This window comes from Entelurus aequoreus, linkage group LG15, assembly GCF_033978785.1.
Source record: "Entelurus aequoreus isolate RoL-2023_Sb linkage group LG15, RoL_Eaeq_v1.1, whole genome shotgun sequence".
NCBI lineage: Eukaryota > Metazoa > Chordata > Actinopteri > Syngnathiformes > Syngnathidae > Entelurus > Entelurus aequoreus.
The window spans coordinates 6,414,312-6,441,693 of record NC_084745.1 but is presented as its reverse complement, the minus strand read 5'-3'; the positions used below and the strand labels follow the sequence as shown (position 1 = coordinate 6,441,693).

Below are 27,382 nucleotides of genomic sequence, written 5' to 3'. Positions count from 1 at the left end.
GAAGGAAAAAACATATATAAGTCGCACTGGAGTATAAGTCACATTTTTTGGGGAAATTTATTTGATAAAAGCCAACACCAAGAATAGACATTTGAAAGGCAATTTAAAATAAATAAAGAATAGTGAGCAACAGGCTGAATAAGTGTACATTATATGAGGCATAAATAACCAACTGAAAACGTGCCTGGTATGTTAACGTAACATATTACGGTAAGAGTCATTCAAATAACTATAACATATAGAACATGCTATGCGTTTACCAAACAATCTGTCACTCCTAATCGCTAAATCCCATGAAATCTTATACGTCTAGTCTCTTACGTGAATGAGATAAATAATAATATTGGATATTTTACGGTAATGTGTTAATCATTTCACACATAAGTCGCTCCCGAGTAAAGGTCGCACCCCCGGCCAAACTATGAAAAAAACTGCGACTTATAGTCGGAAAAATACGGTACCCACTAGTTTTCTAGGAAAACATGAATAATTCCATATATTAGCCGCACTGGACTATAAGCCGCAGATATAAACATTGTGAAATTAGTTATTTACACAGAAATATTTAGTAAATGTTTATTTACATACTTTAATTGTTTCCAAACGGTGTCTGTAACATGGCAGTAAAACGGCTGATTAAACAAAACAGAAGTCCTCGTCTTAGACCCACTAGCTGCGCAAGCTAGCGCTCCAATCAGCTAAACAGACTCAATAACTCCACGGTGACGTTTTGGTGAATTTACTGAGGAATTTGTGAAACTGAAACAATACAAAAAGAATGCCAATGTAAGTTAATAATGCTAACACAGACACTCGTAAACGTGTTAGCATATCAGCTAATGCTCACGACGCTAGCTTGATTACATTGCGATAGCACGTACACATGTAAACACTCCTACAGACATCACACACGGGATGTTTTAGTAAGTAAGAATAATTTTACCGGTAGTTATATTTTAAAACTTACAAAGGTTGCTTGGAGTGATCAATAAAGAATCCATACGAGTAGAAACGCTATGGACGACTAGAAGATGGAACGGCACTTCTACTTCCGGTTGAAAGCCCTACATGAAAAGACACTGCAGCACCTGCAGTGAGCAAACTCGTCCAAAAGATGGCGCCATAGCACAAACAATAACACACCTTGTCAGTGTCTTTGCTTGTTTTGTTTTTTTATTATTATTTGCATTATGGTCGTCAGTCATAAATTACCCACACCGCTTTATTAGCTGCAGGGTTCAAAGCGTCGGGAAAAAAAATGGCGGCTTATTGTCTGGAATTTATGGTACTTTGTATTGGATATAAACCTAAAATTGTAGGATCATCCAAAACTAATGTAAAGTATCAAACAACAGAAGAATAAGTGATTATTACATATTAACAGAAGTGTAGATAGGACATGTTGAAACAGGAAGTAAGCAGACATTAACATTAAATGAACAAGTAAATGAATAATGTTGACAGAATAAAAGAATAAGAAATGACACAATATGTTATTCCATCCATCCATTTTCTACCGTTTGTCCCTTTCAGGGTCACGGGGGGGTCGCTGGAGCCTATCTCAGCTGCATTTGGGCGGAAGGCCAATATGTAACTGCAGACTAATTATCAACTTTTGTTTGCTTAACATCTTATTTAATGCAATAATAAACGTATCTTTAAAAAATCTTAACATTTTCTGTTAAATTAAAGCCAACCCTTTTTTTTTTTTTGCGGTCACCTTTATTTTGGAAAAATGTCCAACACATTTTGGTACTTCCCATTACTGTTAGTGTCAGGTTCAAACACTGATGACATCTATTAAACAGACAAGAAGCAAGGAATCATGCAGAGACAGAGTTCAATTGTGCTCAATGAGGAGAGACGTATTGGGCTGTACACTCAGTTCCAGTTCCAACCTACGCCCTAAGGCACAGCCCACGTGCTCCTCTATTTATTCGGGAGGTCCCTGGTTACATCACTGAGGCTGCTTCGGAAGGAAGGGGGGGGGGTCATTCCAGCAGCCCCAGTTAGACACAATATATGATTATTCAGAAATGGAAATGCGCTGACACTCGTGATATCTCCCTGTCTCTGCTTTGTCTGCGTCAAGGTACTCGATGTTCGCCCTTGGCAGTCAGCAGGCCGGGTCTGGACACAAACACTGATACGAGACGACTCGCAATCCAAGATTGCAAGTTGTCCCTTTGCACGGATAGAAAAGTACAACCTCAGCACAATTGATAATAACTATAGCAACGGCCTTTAAGCTCAAGAGTTGTGTGATAACTTATACATAATTATTCTAACAGTTAGTTAATATGATTACGCAGGTTTTGGCTGAGGACTATCAGCGATCTGATGCACGTATCGACCTCCCAAACAGCATTCCCACCTACCTGTAGCTTCACCGCACATGCAAATGTCAACTTCCTGTTATCAGCCTGACCCAGATGGAACATCTAGTCAAATGCAGTGCCCTCAGGCAGTGTGCTGTTTCCAATGCAAAGCCCTTCCTCCGCATGCAGCAGGAAGCAGGAATCAACCCCCGACAGGGCGATAGCATCGGGGACATAAGCTCTCTGTCTCGGCCAAAAGATGCATTATTTATGCAGATAAACTGGGACATTTGCAGCTGTGGAGAAGACACTTCCACCTAACATGTCTCCATCTTTCATCACTCGTCAGAACTGCTTGTAGTTTCTGTAAGGCGCGAGTAAAGCTGCTGTGTCTGGAGTCTGTGACTAATAACAGCCTCTACCTGTAAGCAATTTGACGCATGCCTCTCGGCGCTACCGTCAAATGTGTCTCTGCTCCTTGAGTCGGGAACAATTAATGTTCTTCTGTGGTTCCATCTGGCCGTGTGACACGTTCTCCTTCTCAGAAAACAAACTACACCCTGCCTCCCCGTGTAATTTCAACCAGCTGACGTGTCGTCATGCAAACAACAACGTAACTGTCATCTGGATTTGAAAACGCGCTCCTTTTCACCAAAGAGCTGTGAGTGGGGAGTCCTGGAAGTGCTCTCCGGTCTCTTGGAAAGTAGGAACCAAGCGTGACCTGCATCATCTGAGCGCACCATGCTGCCAAGTAGAAATTCTTGTCCAGTAAGGCTGGGATCACAAGCCTGCCAAAGCTCCGCCTCGGGGTTCTGCAGGCTCCACAAGAGAGCTAAAGGGGCCGCTATTCCCGCTTTTGGGTTACTGTAGACCAGAACCGGGCAAAATACGGCCCCGCGGGCCACTTGCGGCCCGTTAAGATTTACAATCCGGCCCCCCGGACATTTTACGTCATTTCTTTTAGACCTTTAACATCAAAACCGTAGCCGCCATTATGATGTGCAGTGCTGTTTTTAAATGACCGTAAATCTTGAACTAGTATTGTCCCGATACCAATATTTTGGTACCGGTACCAAAATGTATTTTGATACTTGTCGGTACTTTTTGATACTTTTCTAAATCAAGGGGACCCCAAAAAATGTCATTATTGGCTTTATTTTAACAAATAATCTTAGGGTACATTAAACATATGTTTATTATTGCAAGTTTGACCTTAAATAAAATAGTGAACATACTATCAATCAATCAATCAATGTTTACTTATATAGACCTAAATCACGAGTGTCTCAAAGGGCTGCACAAGCCACAAAGACATCTCGGCTCAGATCCCACATCAGGGCAAGAAAAAACTCAACCCAATGGGATGATAATGAGAAACCTTGGAGGGGACCGCAGATGTGGGGACCCCCCCTCACTGGGCGGCCGGTGCAATTGACGTCAAGTGGATCTAGCATAATATTGTGAGAGTCCAGTCCAAAGTGGATCTAACATAATATTGTGAGAGTCCATTCCATAGTGGATCTAACATAATAGTGTGAGAGTCCAGTCCAAAGTGGATCTAACATAATAGTGTGAGAGTCCAGTCCAAAGTGGATCTAACATAATAGTGTGAGAGTCCATTCCATAGTGGATCTAACATAATAGTGTGAGAGTCCAGTCCATAGTGGATCTAACATAATAGTGTAAGAGTCCAGTCCATAGTGGATCTAACATAATAGTGAGTCCAGTCCATAGTGGATCTAACATAATAGTGTAAGAGTCCAGTCCATAGTGGATCTAAGATAATAGTTTAAGAGTCCAGTCCATAGTGGATCTAACATAATAGTGAGAGTCCAGTCCATAGTGGATCTAACATAATAGTGTAAGAGTCCAGTCCATAGTGGATCTAAGATAATAGTTTAAGAGTCCAGTCCATAGTGGATCTAACATAATAGTGTGAGAGTCCAGTCCATAGTGGATCTAACATAATAGTGTGAGAGTCCAGTCCATAGTGGATCTAACATAATAGTGTGAGCGTCCAGTCCATAGTGGATCTAACATAATAGTGTGAGAGTCCAGTCCATAGTGGATCTAACATAATAGTGTGAGCGTCCAGTCCATAGTGGATCTAACATAATAGTGTGAGAGTCCAGTCCATAGTGGATCTAACATAATAGTGTGAGCGTCCAGTCCATAGTGGATCTAACATAATAGTGTGAGAGTCCAGTCCATAGTGGATCTAACATAATAGTGTGAGCGTCCAGTCCATAGTGGATCTAACATAATAGTGTGAGAGTCCAGTCCATAGTGGGGGCAGCAGGAGATAATCTTGAGTGGAGACAAGTCAGCAGCGCAGTGACGTCCCCAACTGATGAACAGATGAGTGGTACACCCTGGGTCCCGACTTTGGACAGCTAGCGCTTCATCTGTGGTCACCGAATCTGTGCCCCCCCCTCCACGAAGGAGAGGGGGGGGGGGGGGGGGGGCACAGTACTTTGAAATCCATGTACTCGATTGGTACTTTGAAGTCCATGTATCCGATGGTACTTTGAAGTCCATGTACCCCATGGTACTTTGAAGTCCATGTACCACATGGTACTTTGAAGTCCATGTACTCGATGGTACTTAGAAATTGGCGATCCACTAAAGCGGTGAGAGAAGGTTGTACGTGCTGAAAGTGAACAAAACATCTACGTCATCTTTGTGTTGGAGTTATAAAGCACATGAGTATAATTTATGTCGTTGAGATGCTACATTTCTTCTTCATATTATTGTTCTTGACCCGTTATTACTTAAACCTTTTAGCACACTTCAAGTCCAGTCTTGCAAGAAGTTAGTCCCCATGTTCTTTACCACACAGACATCATCAAAGACCACAACGTTTTTAAGGGGATTTGGGCAGGTTCCATTTTTCTTTACACAAAAAACAATGTTGTAATCGGAGATGAATCGTTAAGAATGTGTACTTTTTTCATAACTACATGTATTATTTTTTGTAGTTAGACCTTTCTTATGGTTGTGGATCTCCTCTTTGAAAGCATGTTTTAGTTGTTGCTGCTCGCTGTGGGAGTGACATCATGCTGGGGACTTCTTGCATGATCTCTAGGCCACCTGTTCCTACCTGGAGCGGATCCAGTCTTCCAAGTCCACTTCTTCTCTGAGTGGACTGCAAACACTTCATTTTGTCCACTCGCTAATTCTTTGAATGCCCTCTCGCTAATTCTTTGAATGCACTTTCCCTCCCTTGTTTCCCACTGGATTTAAAAAGCAGCTGCTCTTTTCTTCAATATCAGCAGAATTGCTTTTTTCCTTCTTAGGTTTAATCCTTAAGAATGTAGTGTGTGTGTGTGTGTGTGTGTGTGTCCTACTTACACACCCTTAATTTGGCATGACCCCTAATTCTTATTACTGCTGTCTGGGATATTTGTTGAAACTACAGTAAATGGCCGCCTATTCGTGGGTTGACATTCACTCCCCTGCATACTTGCAGATTGCTTTTCTCTGCTTTAACTTTGTAGAAAGTAGGGTTGTACAGTGTACCGGTTGTAATAAAGTACTGTGGTACTAATGGTTAACTTTGTAGAAAGTAGGGTTGTACAGTGTACCGGTTGTAATAAAGTACTGTGGTACTAATGGTTAATTTTGTAGAAAATAGAGTTGTACAGTGTACCGGTAGTAATAAAGTACTGTGGTACTAATGGTTAACATTGTAGAAAGTAGGGTTGTACAGTATACCGGTAGTAATAAAGTACTGTGGCACAAATCGTTAATTTTGTAGAAAGTCGGTTGTACAGTGTACCGGTAGTAATAAAATACTCTGGTACTAATTGTTAATTTTGTAGAAAGTAGGGTTGTACAGTGTACCGGTAGTAATAAAGTACTGTGGAACTAATGGTTAATTTTGTAGAAAGTAGGGTTGTACAGTGTACCGGTAGTAATAAAGTACTGTGGAACTAATGGTTAATTTTGTAGAAAGTAGGGTTGTACAGTGTACCGGTAGTAATAAAGTACTGTGGCACAAATCATTAATTTTGTAGAAAGTCGGTTGTACAGTGTACCGGTAGTAATAAAATACTCTGGTACTAATGGTTAATTTTGTAGAAAGTAGGGTTGTACAGTGTACCGGTAGTAATAAAGTACTGTGGAACTAATGGTTAATTTTGTAGAAAGTAGGGTTGTACAGTGTACCGGTAGTAATAAAGTACTGTGGTACTAATGGTTAATTTTGTAGAAAGTAGAGTTGTACAGTGTACCGGTAGTAATAAAGTACTGTGGAACTAATGGTTAATTTTGTAGAAAGTAGGGTTGTACAGTGTACCGGTAGTAATAAATTCGTCGTCGTCGGCGGTCACTCGAAACGAGTATGACTGTCCTCCGTAGGGTCGTCTATTTGTGGATCCGTAGATGGCTGTGTAGGCCAATCCGTGATCCACATATTCCGGGATGTTAGGGTGGATTCCCTATATGGAGGACGCCTGTGCGTGGAATCTTTTAATGTGGGGAGACTGGTGCACGGTCAGCCACCACACAGTCCTTGGCATTGAGCGGGCCAGGGTCCAGTGGCATGGAGACCAAGACGACTGGGGACCCGTCTTTGCTGCAGCCTTCATCCGCCTTCCCAGCCGTTGTGGTGCATTCCGCTGCCGCCATCTTCCGCCTGGTCCACCGTTGAGGCGATTTTCACTATTCGCCCATAGCTGGGGTTATTTACCCATAGCTGGGACAGGGGTTGACTGGGCACCAGGGCATGTCCACACACCGGTGGGCCTGCATGCCCCGTCTCTGGGGCCCCCTGCTGCTCCGAGATCCCGTACAACTTAGCCTGGAACCGCGAGGTTCCAGTTACCGTGTGTGGCCACGAGGAGGCATGTACGAGTCTTGACAATGGAGAGGCTATGTACCGGCTGAGGAGGCTTATGCACTCGGCTCCTCTTTTCGCCCTCTGAGACAGAGGGCTAGCCGGCGGCACTAGCTGAAAGCAATGAGTATCAGGCAGAAGCAGCATGCAGCATAGCAAGCAAAAGCGGCATGCAGCATGCACTAACTACAGGTACTACTACTCCAAGGCTACTGCACTAGACGCATCACATCGCCCTGTGCGATTTTTTCTGCACACACACACAGTAATAAATTACTCCGGTACTAATTGTTAATTTTGTAGAAAGTAGGGTTGTACAGTATACCGGTAGTAATAAAGTACTGTGGTACTAATGGTTAACTTTGTAGAAAGTAGGGTTGTACAGGGTACCGGTAGTAATAAAGTACTGTGGTACTAATGGTTAATTTTGTAGAAAGTAGGGTTGTATAGTGTACTGGTAGTAATAAAGTACTGTGGAACTAATGGTTAATTTTGTAGAAAGTAGGGTTGTACAGTGTACCGGTAGTAATAAAGTACTGTGGAACTAATGGTTAATTTTGTAGAAAGTAGGGTTGTACAGTGTACCGGTAGTAATAAAGTACTGTGGAACTAATGGTTAATTTTGTAGAAAGTAGGGTTGTACAGTATACCGGTAGTAATAAGGTACTGTGGCACAAATCATTAATTTTGTAGAAAGTCGGTTGTACAGTGTACCGGTAGTAATAAATTACTCTGGTACTAATTGTTAATTTTGTAGAAAGTAGGGTTGTACAGTATACCGGTAGTAATAAAGTACTGTGGTACTAATGGTTAACTTTGTAGAAAGTAGGGTTGTACAGGGTACCGGTAGTAATAAAGTACTGTGGTACTAATGGTTAATTTTGTAGAAAGTAGGGTTGTACAGTGTACCGGTAGTAATAAAGTACTGTGGAACTAATGGTTAATTTTGTAGAAAGTAGGGTTGTACAGTATACCGGTAGTAATAAAGTACTGTGGCACAAATCGTTAATTTTGTAGAAAGTAGGGTTGTACAGTGTACCGGTAGTAATACATTACTCTGGCACTAATTGTTAATTTTGTAGAAAGTAGGGTTGTACAGTATACCGGTAGTAATAAAGTATAGTGGCACTAATGGTTAACTTTTTAGAAAGTAGGGTTGTACAGTGTACCGGTAGTAATAACCATTAGTACCACATTACTTTATTACTACCGGTACACTGTACAACCCTACTTTCTACAATGTTAACCATTAGTACCACAGTACTTTAACATTCTGTAGAAAGTAGGGTTGTACAGTATACCGGTAGTAATAAAGTACTGTGGTACTCATGGTTAACTTTGTAGAAAGTAGAGTTGTACAGTGTACCGGTAGTAATAAAGTACTGTGGTACTAATGGTTAACTTTGTAGAAAGTAGGGTTGTACAGTGTACCGGTAGTAATAAAGTACTGTGGTTAACTTTGTAGAAGACAGAATGACACTTCTACTTCCGGTTGAAAGCTCTAGTCTACATATTAGGACAGTGCTGTGTCCAAAAGGTGGTGCCATAACACAAAATATAAAACCTATTCAGAGTCTTTGGTAGTTTTTGTTTTTTTAACTATTTGCAAAGAAAAATGTATAAATTATCTGCACTGTTGTATAAGCTGCAAGGTTCAAAGCGTAGGAAAAAAGAAGCCGCTTGAAGTCCAGAATTTACAGAATTTTGCTCAATTGCACTCAGATCTGTAGATGATGAAAGACTGGATTGAACGTTGTCATGGGTGTGTCCTCAGGAATCGGGAAGGTGAAGAGCAGGAAGGGAGGAATGAGGGACACGGCCTCCAACGCCGACGCCGACATGTACGCCGACAACGGCGAGCGCCTCTACGACCTCAACCTGCCCGCCCTGGTCAAGTTCAGCTACACGGCGGAGCGCGAAGACGAGCTGTCGCTGGTGAAGGGCACGCGGGTGGTGGTGATGGAGAAGTGCAGCGACGGCTGGTGGCGCGGCAGCTACAACGGACGCTCCGGCTGGTTCCCCTCCAACTACGTGACGGAGGACATGGACGGGACGGCGGGGGGCGGCGGCCCGTGCGACCCGTCCGGCTCGCTCACGGAGAAGCTGGCGGCCGTGGTCAACAGCACGGCCAACGGCAACCGCGTGCTGCACACGGTGCAGGCGCTCTACCCCTTCAGCTCGGACAACGACGAGGAGCTGAACTTCGAGAAGGGCGAGGTGATGGAGGTGGTGGAGAAGCCCGAGAACGACCCCGAGTGGTGGAAGTGCCGCAAAGCGGACGGCCAGCTGGGCCTGGTTCCCAAGAACTACGTGACGGTGCTGGACAAGAGCACGGCGGGGCCGCCCACGCCCGACTGCGACTACATCTCGCCGTCGGGAAGCGGCCGCTTCGCAGGGAAGGAGTGGTACTACGGCAAGGTGACGCGCCACCAGGCCGAGGTGGCGCTCAACCAGCGCGGCGTGGAGGGAGACTTCCTCATTCGGGACAGCGAGTCGTCGGTGAGTCACCAGCAGTTAACTCTTAGCTACCCTTAAGGAAAGTAAGACCAAAACTAATTCAAACAAACACAGTTGACTAAAACGTGACTAAATTAACGGACATTTGACCAAATGATGGCGGAAAGGAAATCCTCCTTTCTATGAACCACAAGCCGGTCTAAAGATTCAATAGATCAGGGGTACCCACACTCTTTTTCTGCAGGCGAGCTACTTTTCAATTGACCGAGTGGAGGGGATCTACCTCATTCATATATATATAATTTATATTCAATTATTTATGAAAGATAGTTTTTTCTTGACATGATAATACAAGCATGTGAAGTGTAGATAGAACATGTTACAACAGAAAATAAGCAGATATTAACAGTAAATGAACAAGTAGATTATAATCCAATTCAATCCACTTTATTTATACAGCACATTTAAAGGCCTACTGAAATGATTTTTTTTTATTTAAACGGGGATAGCAGATCCATTCTATGTGTCATACTTGATCATTTTGCGATATTGCCATATTTTTGCTGAAAGGATTTAGTATAGAACAACGTCGATAAAGTTCGCAACTTTTGGTCTCTGATTAAAAAAAAAACCTTGCCCCTACCGGAAGTAGCGTGACGTTGTCAGTTGTTCACTCCCTCATATTTTCCTTTTGTTTTCAACGCAGCTAGAGCTATTCGGACCGTGAAAGTGACGATTACCCCATTAATTTGAGCAAGGATGAAAGATTATTGGACGAGGAACGTTGGAGTGAATGACCGCTCTGACCGTAACTTAGGTACAAGCTGGCTCATTGGATTCCACACTCTCTCCTTTTTCTATTGTGGATCACAGATTTGTATTTTAAACCACCTCGGATACTATATCCTCTTGAAAATGAGAGTCGAGAACGCGAAATGGACATTACAGTGCCTTTTATCTCCACGACAATACATCGACGAAGCTCTTTAGCATCTTTAGCATGAGCTAACGTGATAGCATCTGTCTCAAATGCAGATAGAAACAAAATAAATAAACCCCTGACTGGAAGGATAGACAGAAGATCGACAATACTATTAAACCATGTACATGTAACTACACGGTTAATAGATCTCAGCCTGGCAAAGCTTAACAATGCTGTTGCTAACGACGCTAAGGCTAACTTAGCAACCGGAGCTCACAGAGCTATGATTAAAAACATTAGCGCTCCACCTACGCCAGCCAGCCCTCATCTGCTTTGCTCAGCAACACCCGTGCTCACCTGCGTTCCAGCGATTGACGGCGCGACGAAGGACTTCACCAGATCATCCGTGCGGTGGGTCTGCTAGCATCGGCTAGGCGTCTGCTAGCATCGGCTCGGCGTCTGCTAGCATCGGCTAGGCGTCTGCTATCCGAGTAAGTGGTCCTTGTGTTGCTACAGCCACCTACAACGTTCTTCTTTGCAGCCTCCATTGTTCATTAAACAAATTGCAAAAGATTCACCAACACAGATGTCCAGAATACTGTGGAATTATGAAATGAAAACAGAGCTTTTTTGTATTGTATTCAATGGAGAAGGCATACCCCGGGCTACGTCACGCGCGTACGTCATTCTTCGAAGGCTTTTTCAACCGGAAGTGTGGCGGGAAATTTAAAATTGCACTTTATAAGTTAACCCGGCCGTATTGGCATGTGTTGCAATGTTAAGATTTCATCATTGATATATAAACTATCAGACTGCGTGGTCGGTAGTAGTGGCTTTCAGTAGGCCTTTAAACAACAAAATGTTTCCAAAGTGCTGCACAACAATATTAAAAACAATATTCAAATATTATCCTTAGCTCCACGTATGACTGAATAAAAACAAAAAATAAATACATATGAAACCTACGGAACCCCTAAAGGGACATGGGGGACATTTTTTTAAAAATAATTTGTATTTTTTTTTTTTTTTTTTTAGACATGTATCTCGTGTGCACGAGAAACTTTTTATAAAGTTATATAAAAAAAAAAAACATTTATAATTTTTTTTTTACACATATATCTTGTGCGCACGAGATACATGTCTGAAAAAAAATAATCACAAAAAAAATTATAAATTTTTTTTTCCCCCCTATGCTCCGTAGAAACCAATATAAAAACAATATAAAATAAATATGATTAAAAACGGTTTTAAAGGGTAAAACCAATTAAAACAGTAAATAGAAATCAAAATTTGAAAAAACACAGAAGACAACAGAGGACCACACAACTCACGTAGTGTTAAAGGCCTACTGAAAGCCACTACTAGCGACCACGCAGTCTGATAGTTTATATATCAATGATGAAATATTAACATTGCAACACATGCCAATACGGCCCGGTTAACTTATAAAGTGCAATTTAAAATTTCCCGCTAAACTTCCGGTTGAAAACGTCTATGGATGATGACGTATGCGCGTGACGTCAATGGTTAAACGGAAGTATTCGGACACCATTGAATCCAATACAAAAAAGCTCTGTTTTCATCTCAAAATTCCACAGTATTCTGGACATCTGTGTTGGTGAATCTTTTGCAATGTGTTTAATGAACAATGGAGACTGCAAAGAAGAAAGTTGTAGGTGGGACCGGTGTATTAGCGGCTGGCTGCAGCAACACAACCAGGAGGACTTTGACTTGGATAGCAGACGCGCTATCCGACGCTAGCTGCCGACCGCACGGATGATCGGGTGAAGTCCTTCGTCCTTCCGTCGATCGCTGGAACGCAGGTGAGCACGGGTGTTGATGAGCAGATGAGGGCTGGCGTAGGTGGATAGCTAATGTTTTTAGCATAGCTTTGTGAGGTCCCGTTGCTAAGTTAGCTTCAATGGCGTCGTTAGCAACAGCTTCGCCAAGCTGGAAAGCATTAACCGTGTATTTACAGGTCCATGGTTTAATAGTATTGTTGAGTTTCTGTCTATCCTTCCAGTCAGGGGCTTATTTCTTTTGTTTCTATCTGCATTTAAGCGCGATGCTATCACGTTAGCTCCGTAGCTAAAGTGCTTCGCCGATGTATTGTCGTGGAGATAAAAGTCACTGTGTATGTCCATTTCGCGTTCTCGACTCTCATTTTCAAGAGGATATAGTATCCGAGGTGGTTTAAAATACAAATCCGTGATCCACAATAGAAAAAGGAGAGAGTGTGGAATCCAATGAGCCAGCTTGTACCTAAGTTACGGTCAGAGCGAAAAAAGATACGTCCTGCACTGCACTCTAGTCCTTCACTCTCACGTTCCTCATCCACGAATCTTTCATCCTGGCTCAAATTAATGGGGTAATCGTCGCTTTCTCGGTCCGAATCGCTCTCGCTGCTGGTGTAAATGTGGAAATGTGAGGAGCCTTTCAACCTGTGACGTCACGCTACTTCCGGTACAGGCAAGGCTTTTTCTTATCAGCGACCAAAAGTTGCAACTTTATCGTCGATGTTCTCTACTAAATCCTTTCAGCAAAAATATGGCAATATCGCAAAATGATCAAGTATGACACATAGAATGGATCTGCTATCCCCGTTTAAATAAAACAATTTCATTTCAGTAGGCCTTTAAAAGCCAGAGAATAAAAAGTGGGTCTGAAGACGAGACTTAAAACACTCCACAGTGGGAGCAGTTGGAACATGGAGGGGCAGAGTGTTCCAGAGAAGGCCCCTGTCTCCCCTGGTTTTAAGTCTGGTCTTGGGCACCACGAGCTGGAGCTGGCTCTCGGACCTCAGAGTGTAAATTTGGATGAGGTCTGAGATATAGTGAGGTGTCAGTCCATGTAAAGCTTTAAAAACAAACAGCAAGGTTTTAAAATCAATTCTAAAAGGAACAGGGAGCCAGTGCAAACTCTCAAGAATTGGGGTTATATGCTGTAAATAATCATTTTTTGCAGTTTGTCCTTTATAATGTTGACAAAATAATAGGTGTATAAATGACACAATATGTTACTGCATACGTCAGCAGACTAATTAGGAGTCTTTGTTTGTTTACTTACTACTAAAAGACAAGTTGTCTAGTATGTTCACTATTTTATTTAAGGAATAAATTGCAATAATAAACATATGTTTTATGTATCCTAAAAATTTTTGTTACAATAAAGCCAAAAAAAAATTGTGGACCGGTTTATTTAGAAAAGTATCGAAATACCTTTTGGTACCGGCACCAAAATATTGGTATCAAGACAACCCTAATATACAGTCGCGATCAAAAGTGTACATACACTTGTAAAGAACATCATGTCATGGCTGTCTTGAGTTTCCAATCATTTCTACAACTCTTATTTTGTAGAGTGATTGGAACACATACTTGTTGGTCACAAAAAAACATTCATTTAGTTTGGTTCTTTCATGAATTTATTATGGGTCTACTGAAAATGTGCTGGGTCAAAAGTATACATACAGCAATGTTAATATTTGCTTACATGTCCCTTAGCAAGTTTCACTGCAATAAGGCGCTTTTGGTAGCCATCCACAAGCTTCTGCTTGAATTTTTGACCACTCCTCTTGACAAAATTGGTGCAGTTCAGCTAAATTTGTTGGTTTTCTGACTTGGACTTGTGGCCAAACAGCTCAATTTTTGTTTCATCTGACCACAGAACTTTCCTCCAGAAGGTCTTATCTTTGTCCATGTGATGTCAGATGAAACAAAAAGTGAGCTGTTTGGCCACAATACCCAGCAATATGTTTGGAGGAGAAAAGGTGAGGCCTTTAATCCCAGGAACACCATCCCTACCGTCAAGCATGGTGGTGGTAGTATTATACTCTGGGCCTGTTTTGCTGCCAATGGAACTGGTGCTTTATATGGGACAATGAAAAAGGAGCATTACCTCCAAATTCTTCAGGACAAGCTAACATTATCAGCCCGGAGGTTGGGTTTTGGGCGCAGTTGGGTGTTCCAACAGGACAATGACCCCAAACACACGTCAAAAGTGGTAAAGGAATGGCTAAATCAGGCTAGAATGAAGGTTTTAGAATTACCTTCCCAAAGTCCTGACTTAAACGTGTGGACAATGCTGAAGAAACAAGTCCATGTCAGAAAACCAACACATTTAGCTGAACTGCACCAATTTTGTCAAGAGGAGTGGTCAACAATTCAAGCAGAAGCTTGTGGACGGCTACCAAAAGCGCCTTATTGCAGTGAAACTTGCCAAGGGACATGTAAGCAAATATTAACATTGCTGTATGTATACTTTTGATCCAGCACATTTTCAGTAGACCCATAATAAATTCATGAAAGAACCAAACTTCATGAATGTTTTTTTGTGACCAACAAGTATGTGCTCCAATCACTCTATCCAGTGTTTCCCATAAACTGACAAGATACCTGTGGCGGTGGGGGCGTGGCTATGGGCGTGGTCAGCATGACATCATTGAGTAATTTGCATAATTTACTACACTGATATGATTTTCTCTAAAAAGGCTAAAAAAATGTATACTTACTAATTAATAATAACAGTTTTGTTTTAAACGTCCATCCATCCATCCATCCATCCATTTTACAATATAATTACAACACTTTATGTACATATTTATATACAGATTTGAACAATAAGTTATTCACTGAAATATATTTATTAATTGTGGTTCTTACAAAAAACATATCTTATAAAATATAAAAGCTAAAATGTCTCATAAAGCTCTGCCCCTTTAATTAGTGCATACTAAATAATTTAACTTTAGCCTACTACTACAACCATATTATTTACCAGCAACATAAAGTGAAACAGAGGCAGAGGTGTCCTGCCACAGTCAGTAACAAATAAACAGAAAACAGTAGTGGTGGTAGATAGACACAGAGCGTGCAACAACAACGCCCGAAATGTGTCCCCGTGAAAAACCGTCCGACCGGAACTCTAATAACTAAAGTTCCTTGGGTGAATAATGAAAACTCACTACACCGGTATGTTTTAGTGCTTTCATGGCGGGTTTACTGACAGATATAAGTAAGAACTTTACACTACTTTATATTAGAAATGGCAACAGTGGAAGATGAATGCCACATAAGAAGATAGAGAAAAAGAAGAAGCTTATCGACTACGGCGTCCGCGCGCACATTTTCAGAACTTATGCAGATCCCAAATATACAACAGAAGGTAAGAAAAGTTGGTTTTGCATAATATTGTGAAACAAAATGCCAGATAATGTCTGCTAATAGGTGCCGTTTTGCGGTTCTTAAACACACACCATAATAATACTTGTATGTTTAATGCTCCGACAATCCATCAAGCGGTGTGGCTTCATAGCTTACCGAAGTCGTACTAAAAACATTTTGACATTTTTTGGAGTGCCGTGTGTAATGTTCTATATTCTCAATGGAACAATTAAAGTTTTGGTGTTGTTTATTGGTGTATGTCTTATATTTGACTGCCATCTACTGGTCACACTTACCATTACACCATGTACCAAATATAATAGCTTGCAGGTCAGTAAGCGCAACCTGAATTATGCCGTACATTAGGCGCATTGGTTGACGTGTGTGTGACGATTGCTGACCTTCGCCTCGTCTCTTACGTGAATGAGATAAACAATATTATTTGATATTTTACGGTAATGTGTTAATCATTTCACACATAAGTCGCTCCAGAGTATAAATCGCACCCCCGGCCAAACTATGAAAAAAAACTGTGATTTATAATCCGAAAAATACGGTATATGTGTGTGAATATATATGGGTGTGTGTGTATATGTATATCAATCAATCAATGTTTATTTATATAGCCCTAAATCACAAGTGTCTCAAAGGGCTGTACAAGCCACAACGACATCCTCGTGTATATATGTATTTGTATATTTATATACATGTATTTATATACAAACCCCGTTTCCATATGAGTTGGGAAATTGTATTAGATGTAAATATAAACGGAATACAATGATTTGCAAATCCTTTTCAATCCATATTCAATTGAATGCACTACAAAGACAACATATTTGATGTTCAAACTCATAAACTTTTTTTTTTTTTTGCAAATAATAATTAACTTAGAATTTCATGGCTGCAACACGTGCCAAAGTAGTTGGGAAAGGGCAAGTTCACCACTGTGTTGCATGGCCTTTCCTTTTAACAACACTCAGTAAAGGTTTGGGAACTGAGGAGACACATTTTTGAAGCTTCTCAGGTGGAATTCTTTCCCATTCTTGCTTGATGTACAGCTTAAGTTGTTCAACAGTCCGGGGGTCTCCCTTCTGCTATTTTAGGCTTCACACATTTTCAACGGGAGACAGGTCTGGACTACAGGCAGGCCAGTCTAGTACCTGCACTCTTTTACTATGAAGCCACGTTAATGTAACACGTGGCTTGGCATTGTCTTGCTGAAATAAGCAGGGGCGTCCATGGTAATGTTGCTCGGATGGCAACATATGTTGCTCCAAAACCTGTATGTACCTTTCAGCATTAATGGTGCCTTCACAGATGTGTAAGTTACCCATGTCTTGGGCACTAATACACCCCCATACCATCACACATGCTGGCTTTTACACTTTGCGCCTAGAACAATCCGGGTGGTTATTTTCCTCTTTGGTCCGGAGGACACGACGTCCACAGTTTCCAAAAACAATTTGAAATGTGGACTCGTCAGAACACTTTTCCACTTTGTATCAGTCCATCTTAGATGAGCTCAGGCCCAGCGAAGCCGACGGGCGTTTCTGGGTGTTGTTGATAAACGGTTTTCGCCTTGCATAGGAGAGTTTTAACTTGTACTTACAGATGTAGCGACCAACTGTAGTTACTGACAGTGGGTTTCTGAAGTGTTCCTGAGCCCGTGTGGTGATGTCCTTTACACACTGATGTCGATTGTTGATGCAGTACAGCCTGAGGGATGGAAGGTCACGGGCTTAGCTGCTTACGTGCAGTGATTTCTCCAGAATCTCTGAACCCTTTGATGATATTACGGAGCGTAGATGGTGAAATCCCTAAATTCCTTGCAATAGCTGGTTGAGAAAGGTTTTTCTTAAACTGTTCAACAATTTGCTCAGGCATTTGTTGACAAAGTGGTGACCCTCGCCCCATCCTTGTTTGTGAATGACTGAGCATTTCATGGAATCTACTTTTATACCCAATCATGGCACCCACCTGTTCCCAATTTGTCTGTTCACCTGTGGGATGTTCCAAATAAGTGTTTGATGAGCATTCCTCAACTTTATCAGTATTTATTGCCACATTTCCCAACTTCTTTGTCACGTGTTGCTGGCATCAAATTCTAAAGTTAATGTTTATTTGCAAAAAAAAAAAAGTTTATCAGTTTGAACATCAAATATGTTGTCTTTGTAGCATATTCAACTGAATATGGCTTGAAAAGGATTTGCAAATCATTGTCCCGTTTATATTTACATCGAACACCATTTCCCAACTCATATGGAAACGGAGTTTGTAATTTCACACATAAGTCGCTCCTGAGTATAAGTCGCACCCCCCTGCCAAACTATGCAAAAAACTGTGACTTATAGTCCGAAAAATACGGTATATATGTGTGTGTGTATATATGTGTATATATATAGCAGTGTTTCCCATAAACTGCCAAGATACCTGTGGTGGTGGGGGCGTGGCTATGGGCGTGGTCACCATGACATCATCGAGTAATTTGCATAATTTACTACAATGATATGATTTTCTCTAAAAAGGCTAAAAAAATGTATACTTACTAATTAATAACAGTTTTGTTTTAAACGTCCATCCATCCATTTTACAATATAATTACAACACTTTATGTACATATTTATATACAGATTTGAACAATAAGTTATTCACTGAAATATATTTATTAATTGTGGTTCTTACAAAAAACATATCTTATAAAATATAAAAGCTAAAATGTCTCTTAAAGCTCTGCCCCTTTAATTAGTGCATACTAAATAATTTAACTTTAGCCTACTACTACAACCATATTATTTACCAGCAACATAAAGTGAAACAGAGGCAGAGGTGTCCTGCCACAGTCAGTAACAAATAAACAGAAAACAGTAGTGGTCAAATACAAATAAGGCAACAAGAGAAGTATCCTACACTTCTCTTTTGTAAAGTAGATCTGAACAGCCTATATGGGCATCTACATCAACTATATGATTTGCCTGAGAAGCTGGACAGGACAAAAAAAAAAAAAAAAATTTTTTTTTAAATTAAAAAAAAAATCTATTTGTGGCGGACGTAATTCTTTCGTGGCGGGCCGCCACAAATAAATGAATGTGTGGGAAACAATGTATAGTAGGGCTGCAACAACTAATCGATTAAAATCGTTATAAAAATAGTTGCCGATTAATTTAGTCATCGATTTGTTGGATTTATGTGCATGCGCAGAGGCAATTTATTATTATTTTTATTTTTATTTTTTTTTAATAATAAACCTTTATTTAAAAATTGCAACATGTACCAACAGCTGAGAAACAATAATCAAAATAAGTATGGTGCCAGTATGCTGTTGTTTTCCAATAAAATACTGGAAAGGATAGAAATGTAGTTTGTCTCTTTTATCTGATTATTAATCGATTAATCGAAGTAATAATCAACAGATTAATTGATTATCAAATTAATCATTAGTTGCAGCCCTAATATATATATATATATATATATATATATATATATATATATATATATATATATATATATATATATATATATATATATATATATATATATATATATACAGATATATATATATATATATACAGATATATATATATACATATATATATATATATATATATATATATATATATATATATATATATATATATATATACAGATATATATATATATATATATATATATATATATATATATATATATATACAGGTATATATATATATATACATACAGGTGTATATATATATATACATACAGGTATATAAAGGTTTTGTAGATACTGCAGTATTACGGTTTCAAAAATGTTGTGACGTGTGACCGTATCGAACGAAACCTGTGTGTGTCGTTTTTTCCTTTTACTTTGGCGGGTCTGAAAAGAAACCACATCCCCCAGAATCTCCTGCGCAGCGCGGGTCCGCAACGTGGGGGCGTGGAGGGAAAGCAGGAAGTGAAGTGTGTTCCGTTTTGACGTATATCGACGTCAGCCTCCTTTTATTGGTATCGGCCGATATCTAAGTAATGTACATAAATGATGATGTATAAATACATCAGCAGACACGATATCAACACAGATGATGGCAGTATAGACACGATATCAACACAGATGATGGCAGTATAGACACGATATCAACAAAGATGATGGCAGTATAGACATGATATCAACACATTTTGTTTCCTTCCCTTGGGCAGCCCAACGACTTCTCCATCTCGCTGAAGGCGCAGAGCAAGAACAAGCACTTCAAGGTGCAGCTGAAGGAGAACCTCTACTGCATCGGCCAGCGCAAGTTCAACTCCATGGAGGAGCTGGTGGAACACTACAAGAAGGCGCCCATCTTCACCAGCGAGCAGGGCGACAAACTCTACCTGATCAAGGCCCTCGCCGCCTCCTGATCACTAAGAGGGCGGAGCCTGAAGACTTTACACCAGGACTTCCTTCTGTCAGACGAACATTCCAAGAAGTCCTGGGAGTGGACTATGGACCTGTTGGCCATTTATTTATGATGTGATCCAGATGTTCTTCATCTAGTCCCACCTCCGTAGCTCCTTACAAGTCCACAAATATATAATCTTTTTTTTTTTTTTTTTAAATGTGACTTTTTTTTTTTCCCAACAGTATCTGAGATGGAGACCCTCTTTTTTGTCTTCTTCAGCTTTTTCCCCTGCGTGTGTGATCTGTGGACCAGCGACTTGGCCACATCTGCGACCAAAACATATTTATTGATTGTGGACCTGGACCGTCACCATCCCACCCCGCTTGTCTTCTCAACGCGTCAAAGTGGCCACGAGAATGTTACAAAGACCAGGCCGTAGACCAGACTCACTCTGGAGGTCACGTGAAGAAGAAAACCTGCTTTCTCCGGAGCAGTGGTGGTTAGCATGAGTGAGGAAAGTAGCCTCATTGCGTCGTATGAATATAAGTTGTGTGCCTCACTTCGTTAGCATCTTTTATGGCCATTTTCAGCCTTAAAACATTCAAGAAGGTCTGCACCATTTTATAAGCCGCAGCGTTCAAAGTGTAGGAAAGAAGTAGGCGCTTATAGTCCGAAATGGACGCTAATTACGGGATTTTTGCCTTTTCCGGGTGTTGTGCAAGCAGCTCGCCTTCCAACTTGACTCACACAGATTAGACGTATGGAGGGCGCCACTTTTTGTGTCGGTTTTCATGACAGGATGTGGGCGGAGCTTGGCGACCGAGATTTTGTTCTCAATGGAGTGCCAAAAAGTCACAACTTCACCGCAGATAAGGTCAAGAATATGAGAGGAAAGGTCATAATTATAAGAGAAAAAGTCACAATTATGAGAGAAGAAGTCATCATTCTGAGGTAAAAAGTCCAATTGAGGGATACAACGTCAAAGTAATGGCGCAAAAGTCGAAATTGTGAGATAAAGTCAAAAATATGAGAGAAAAAGTCACAATAAGGAGAGAAAAAAGTCATAATAATGAGCGTAACAGTCATCATTCTGAGGTAAAAAGTCCAATTGAGAGATAAAACGTCAAAATAATGACACAAAAGTCGAAATTGTGAGATAAAGTCAAAAATACGAGAGAAAAAGTCACAATAATGAGAGAGAAAAATCACAGTTATGAGAGAAAAAGTCATAATAATGAGAGTAAAAGTCATCATTCTGAGGTAAAAAGTCCAATTGAGAGAAAACGTCAAAGGACACAAAAGTCGAAATTGTGAGATAAAGTCAAAAATATGAGAGGAAAAAGTCACAATTATGAGAGAAAAAGTCACAATTATGAGAGAAAAAGTCATAATGAGAGTAAAAGTCATCATTCTGAGGTAAAACGTCCAATTAAGAGGTAAAACGCCAAAGTAATGACACAAAAGTCGAAATTGTGAGACAAAGTAAAAAATATGAGATTATTCATAATGAAATAAACAGTCATAATTACGAGATAGAAAGTACAAGTGTTGATAATTGTCAAGTGTTGATAATTGTTGATATAGAAAATTATAAATTAAAGTCATAATTGAAATTTTTCATCTCATAATTACGACTAATTTCGACTTTTAAAATCTCATTTCAACTTTCTTAACTTGTCATTTTGACTATCTCATAATTATGTTTTTTTTTCCTCATAATTTTGAATTTTATCTCATAATTTTGACTTTGTAATCTTATAATGTTGATTTATCTCATGATTTAGACTTTATCTCATAATTTTGACTTTTTATCTCATAATTTTGACTATCTCATAATTTTGACTTTTTATCTCATAATTTGACTATCATGATTTTGACTTTTTATCTCATAATTTTGACTATTTATCTCATGATTTTGACTTTTTATCTCATACTTTTGACTTTTTAATCTTATAATGTTGACTTATCTCATGATTTTGACTTTTTATCTCATGATTTTGACTTTTTATCTCATAATTTTGATTTTTTATCTCATAATTTTGACTTTTTATCTCATAATTTTGACTTTATCTCATAATTTCGGCTTTTTATCTCATGTTGACTTTATCTCATAATTTGGACTTTTTATCTCATAATGTTGACTTTATCTCATAATTTTGGCTTTTTTCTGATAATGTTGACTTTGCATCCCATAACGATGACTTGCCACTGGGACATTGTATTTTAGTGGTTAAAACCAGTCTTCCAAAGTCCCGTCAACCAATTTTTAGTTTAATTTCTTTCCCGGCCTCCCTTCTTGCCTGTCATTTATTGAACTCTTTGAGCGTTTCCTCCCTGCTGACTGAATCTTGTCATGTTTTTGTGCATCACATGGTGTGTAGTCTCAAGTGTCCTTACATAGCCAACAGTTATAAGTTCAGTTGTAAACATGATGTACGAGCAGGAGTGACGTCTGTTTTTCATGACCTGTACAAATGTCTTATTCAAATACAACAAGTGCAAACGTGTCCCTGCTTCACATTTCAAAATAAGAGCGCATCTTTTGTGTCTGCACCATGAGTAGCGAAAGACTTTGGACTAATGAATATTCTCTTGCTCATGTTCCACATGAACTTTGGTGCTGCTTTCCAGTTCTTTATCTCCCCCCGTGAAGAAATCCTCTCCATGCTGTGGAAAGACGAAAAGCTGTTTTTCAAGGCGGGGACGTCCTTGTCTAATATAGAAGAGTTTATTAGTGTTTCCAAGACGTAATAAACAACATCAAACGGTGTCAAATGTTTATTGGCTTGAAATTGGTAGAAAGATTGGACGTAAAATTGGTTGAAAAATTGAACGTAACATTGGTTGAAAGATTGAACGGAAAATTGGTTGAAAGATCGAACGTAAGATTGGTTGAAAGATTGAACATAAAATTGGTTGAAAGATTGGACGTAAAATTGGTTAAAAGAACAAACGTAAAATTGGTTGAAAGATTGAACGTAAGATTGAACGTAAAATTGGTTGAAAGATTGGACGTTAGATTGAACGTAAAATTGGTTGAAAGATTGGACGTTAGATTGAACGTAAAATTGGTTGAAAGATTGGACGTAAGATTGAACGTAAAATTGGTTGAAAGATTGGACGTAAGATTGGACGTAAGATTGAACGTAAAATTGGTTGAAATATTGGACGTAAGATTGAACGTAAAATTGGTTGAAAGATTGGACGTAAGATTGAACGTAAGATTGGACGTAAGATTGAACGTAAAATTGGTTGAAAGATTGGACGTAAGATTGAACGTAAAATTGGTTGAAATATTGAACGTAAGATTGGACGTAAGATTGAACGTAAAATTGGTTGAAATATTGAACGTAAGATTGGACGTAAGATTGAACGTAAAATTGGTTGAAAGATTGGACGTAAGATTGAACGTAAAATTGGTTGAAAGATTGGACGTAAGATTGAACGTAAAATTGGTTGAAAGATTGGACGTAAGATTGAACGTAAAATTGGTTGAAAGATTGAACGTAAGATTGGACGTAAGATTGAACGTAAAATTGGTTGAAAGATTGGACGTAAGATTGGTTGAAAGATTGGACGTAAGATTGAACGTAAAATTGGTTGAAATATTGAACGTAAGATTGGACGTAAGATTGAACGTAAAATTGGTTGAAATATTGAACGTAAGATTGGACGTAAGATTGAACGTAAAATTGGTTGAAAGATTGGACGTAAGATTGAACGTAAAATTGGTTGAAAGATTGGACGTAAGATTGAACGTAAAATTGGTTGAAAGATTGAACGTAAGATTGGACGTAAGATTGAACGTAAAATTGGTTGAAAGATTGAACGTAAAATTGGTTGAAAGATTGGACGTAAGATTGAACGTAAGATTGGACGTAAGATTGAACGTAAAATTGGTTGAAAGATTGAACGTAAGATTGGACGTAAGATTGAACGTAAAATTGGTTGAAAGATTGGACGTAAGATTGAGCGTAAACTTGGTTGAAAGATTGGACGTAAGATTGAACGTAAGATTGGACTTAAGATTGAACGTAAAATTGGTTGAAAGATTGAACGTAAGATTGGACGTAAGATTGAACGTAAAATTGGACGTAAGATTGAACGTAAGATTGGTTGAAAGATTGGACGTAAGATTGAACGTAAAATTGGTTGAAAGATTGGATGTAAGATTGAACGTAAAATTGGTTGAAAACCCTTTGGAAAGACCTTTTGGTCTGTCTTTCCGTTTCTGTTCAATTAATATTTTTATTTTTCTTCGATGAAAAAAGCCCTCAATATTCTTCCATTTTTGGTGTTGAAGAGCATAAACAATTTTTAAAAAAAACTTTAGATTTTCATTTTACATTTCATGTGACAAAATTTAAAATCGCTAGTAAATAGAAACGGGAAAATACTAAGACATTTAAGGGTACCGTAATATCACCACTTTTACTTTGACAACACAACTTCCGGTTTCTGAATATGAAAAAAACAAAAAACCTTTTGGTCTGTCTTTCCGTTTCTGTTCAATGAATATTTGTATTTTTCTTCGATGAAAAAAAACACCTAAATATTCTTCCTTTTTTGGTGTTGAATAGCATAAACAATTTTTTAAAAAAACTTTAGATTTTCATTTTACATTTCATGTGACAAAATTTAAAATCGCTAGTAAATAGAAACGGGAAAATACCAAGACATTTAAGGGTACCGTAATATCACCACTTTTACTTTGACAACACAACTTCCGGTTTCTGAATATGAAAAAAACAAAAAACCTTTTGGTCTGTCTTTCCGTTTCTGTTCAATGAATATTTGTATTTTTCTTCGATGAAAAAAACCCCCTAAATATTCTTCCTTTTTTGGTGTTGAAAAGCATAAACAATTAAAAAAAAAAGTTTGATTTTCGTTTTATATTTCATGTGACAAAATTTAAAATCGCTAGTAAATAGAAACGGGAAAATACCAAGACATTTAAGGGTACCGTAATATCACCACTTTTACTTTGACAACACAACTTCCGGTTTCTTAATATGAAAAAAAAACAAAAAACCTTTTGGTCTGTCTTTCCGTTTCTGTTCAATGAATATTTGTATTTTTCTTCGATGAAAAAAACCCTAAATATTCTTCCTTTTTTGGTGTTGAAGAGCATAAACAATTAAAAAAAAAAACAGTTTGATTTTCGTTTTATATTTCATGTGACAAAATCTTAAATCGCTAGTAATTGGAAACGGGAAACAAAATGCTTTTTTCACGTTTTTATTTTCAAAATAAAAGTGGGGATAATTACTACGGTACCCGCGTGGTTGTGACGGAAACGTCTTTGGATAGCCACATATGAATCATGCTAGACATAGACACATAAATCTCTACACACAAATAAACAGAAACGGAAAAACAGACCAAAACGGATATTTTTAATTTTCCGACACCAAAACCGGAAGTAGTGAGCTGAAGACATGACGGCGGACTGGCCTGTGAGAATAATGGTGCGTGATTAAATAATTTCCCCCTCCACGTTGGTGTGAAATGTGCGTAGCGAAATGTGTAGATGTTTGTCCTGGTCGTGCCATGTCTAAAACCATTTCTGTGTAGAGCTACGAAGACATTTCGGGGTATCGTATTATCCCCGCTTTTACTTTGAAAACACAACTTCCGGTTTTAGAATATGAAAAAAATAAACTTTTGGTCTGTCTTTCCGTTTCGGTTCAATACAGATTTTCATTTATCTTCGAAGAAAAAAAATATATATATTTTTGCATTGAAGAGCATATACATCTAAAAAAAAAATTATATTTCATATGACAAAATTTAAAATCGCTGGCAAATAGAAACGGGAAACAAAATGCTTTTTATTTTCAAAATAAAAGATGGGTTAATTACTACGGTACCCGTGTGGCCGCGACTGAAACGTCTTTATATACCCACATATGAATAATTCTAGACGTAGACACATAAATATCGACACACAAATAAACAAAAACGGGAAAACAGACCAAAATGGAGGTTTTACATATTTCGACACCACAACCGGAAGTAGCGAGTTAAAAACATGACCGTGGACTGGCCTGTAAGAATAATAGCGCGTGATCAAATTATTTTCCCCCCCACTTTCGTGTGAAATGTGCGTACCGATATGTGCACATGTTTATCTGCGTCGTGCCATGTCTAAAACCATTTCTGTGTAGAGCTACGAAGACATTTCGGGGTATCGTATTATCCCCGCTTTTACTTTGAAAACACAACTTTCGGTTTTAGAATATGAAAAAAATAAACTTGGTCTGTCTTTCCGTTTCTGTTCAATGGAGATTTTCATTTATCTCCGAAGAAAAAAATATATATATATTTTTTGCGTTGAAGAGCATATACATCTAAAAAAAAAAGTTTTATATTTCATATGACAAAATTTAAAATCGCTAGTAAATAGAAACGGGAAACAAAATGCTTTTTATTTTCAAAATAAAAGATGGGTTAATTACTACGGTACCCGTGTGGCCGCGACTGAAACGTCTTTATATACCCACATATGAATAATTCTAGACATAGACACATAAATATCAACACACAAATAAACAAAAACGGGAAAACAGACCAAAATGGAGGTTTTACATATTCCGACACCAAAACCGGAAGTAGCGAGTTAAAAACATGACCGTGGACTGGCCTGTAAGAATAATAGCGCGTGATCAAATCATTTCCCCCTCCACTTTCGTGTGAAATGTGCATACCAATATGTGCACATGTTTATCTGCGTCGTGCCATGTCTAAAACCATTTCTGTGTAGAGCTACGAAGACATTTTAGAGTACCGTATTAGCCCCGCTATTACTTTGAAAACACAACTTCCGGCGTTAGATTGTCTTTCGGTTTCTGTTCAATGGAGATTTTCATTTTTCTTTCATGAAATATAAAATGAAAACCAAATCGTCTTTTAGAATTAGTTATTGCTGTTCAACACAAAACACGTTTTTTTTCGTACTTTAAAACGACATTTTAATTAGTCGTTTTTAATTTTTGTAATTTTCATACATTAAAAAAATAAATACATTAAAAGAACAATTCACCCTCTTGGTTGCAGTAATCGTATTTTGTTAAACTTTTTTAAAATTTGATTTGTTTTTTGAAAATGTAGACGTACAAGTAGAATATATTTAAACATGATCCAAGGGCGCCCCCTGGTGGTGTTCGGTGTTACAGTTGACCTAAAACGTCCATTGTGGGCTCATTTAAAACACTGCAGTGTCAACATTGAATGCATACGAGCGCTCTACTTCATTATTATTATTATTAAAGCCTTTTAGCACCAATCTACAGTATTTTGTCACAGAAAATATCTCCTCGTCGTGCCGT

At 38.9% G+C, this 27,382-nt stretch overlaps 1 protein-coding gene across 2 annotated transcripts in view; it reads left to right on the top strand.

Annotated features, from left to right (window-relative positions):
• Positions 1–22,857, top strand: part of nck1b (NCK adaptor protein 1b) — a 103,175-nt gene extending 80,318 nt beyond the window's left edge. For both annotated transcript variants that reach the window (XM_062020655.1, XM_062020656.1), the window contains 2 exons: positions 8,930–9,654; positions 19,873–22,857. In XM_062020655.1, coding sequence (XP_061876639.1) covers positions 8,930–9,654; positions 19,873–20,073 — 926 coding nt within the window. In that variant the 3' untranslated portion in view covers positions 20,074–22,857. The remainder of the gene's footprint in view (positions 1–8,929; positions 9,655–19,872) is intronic.
• Positions 22,858–27,382: the final 4,525 nt, after the last annotated feature.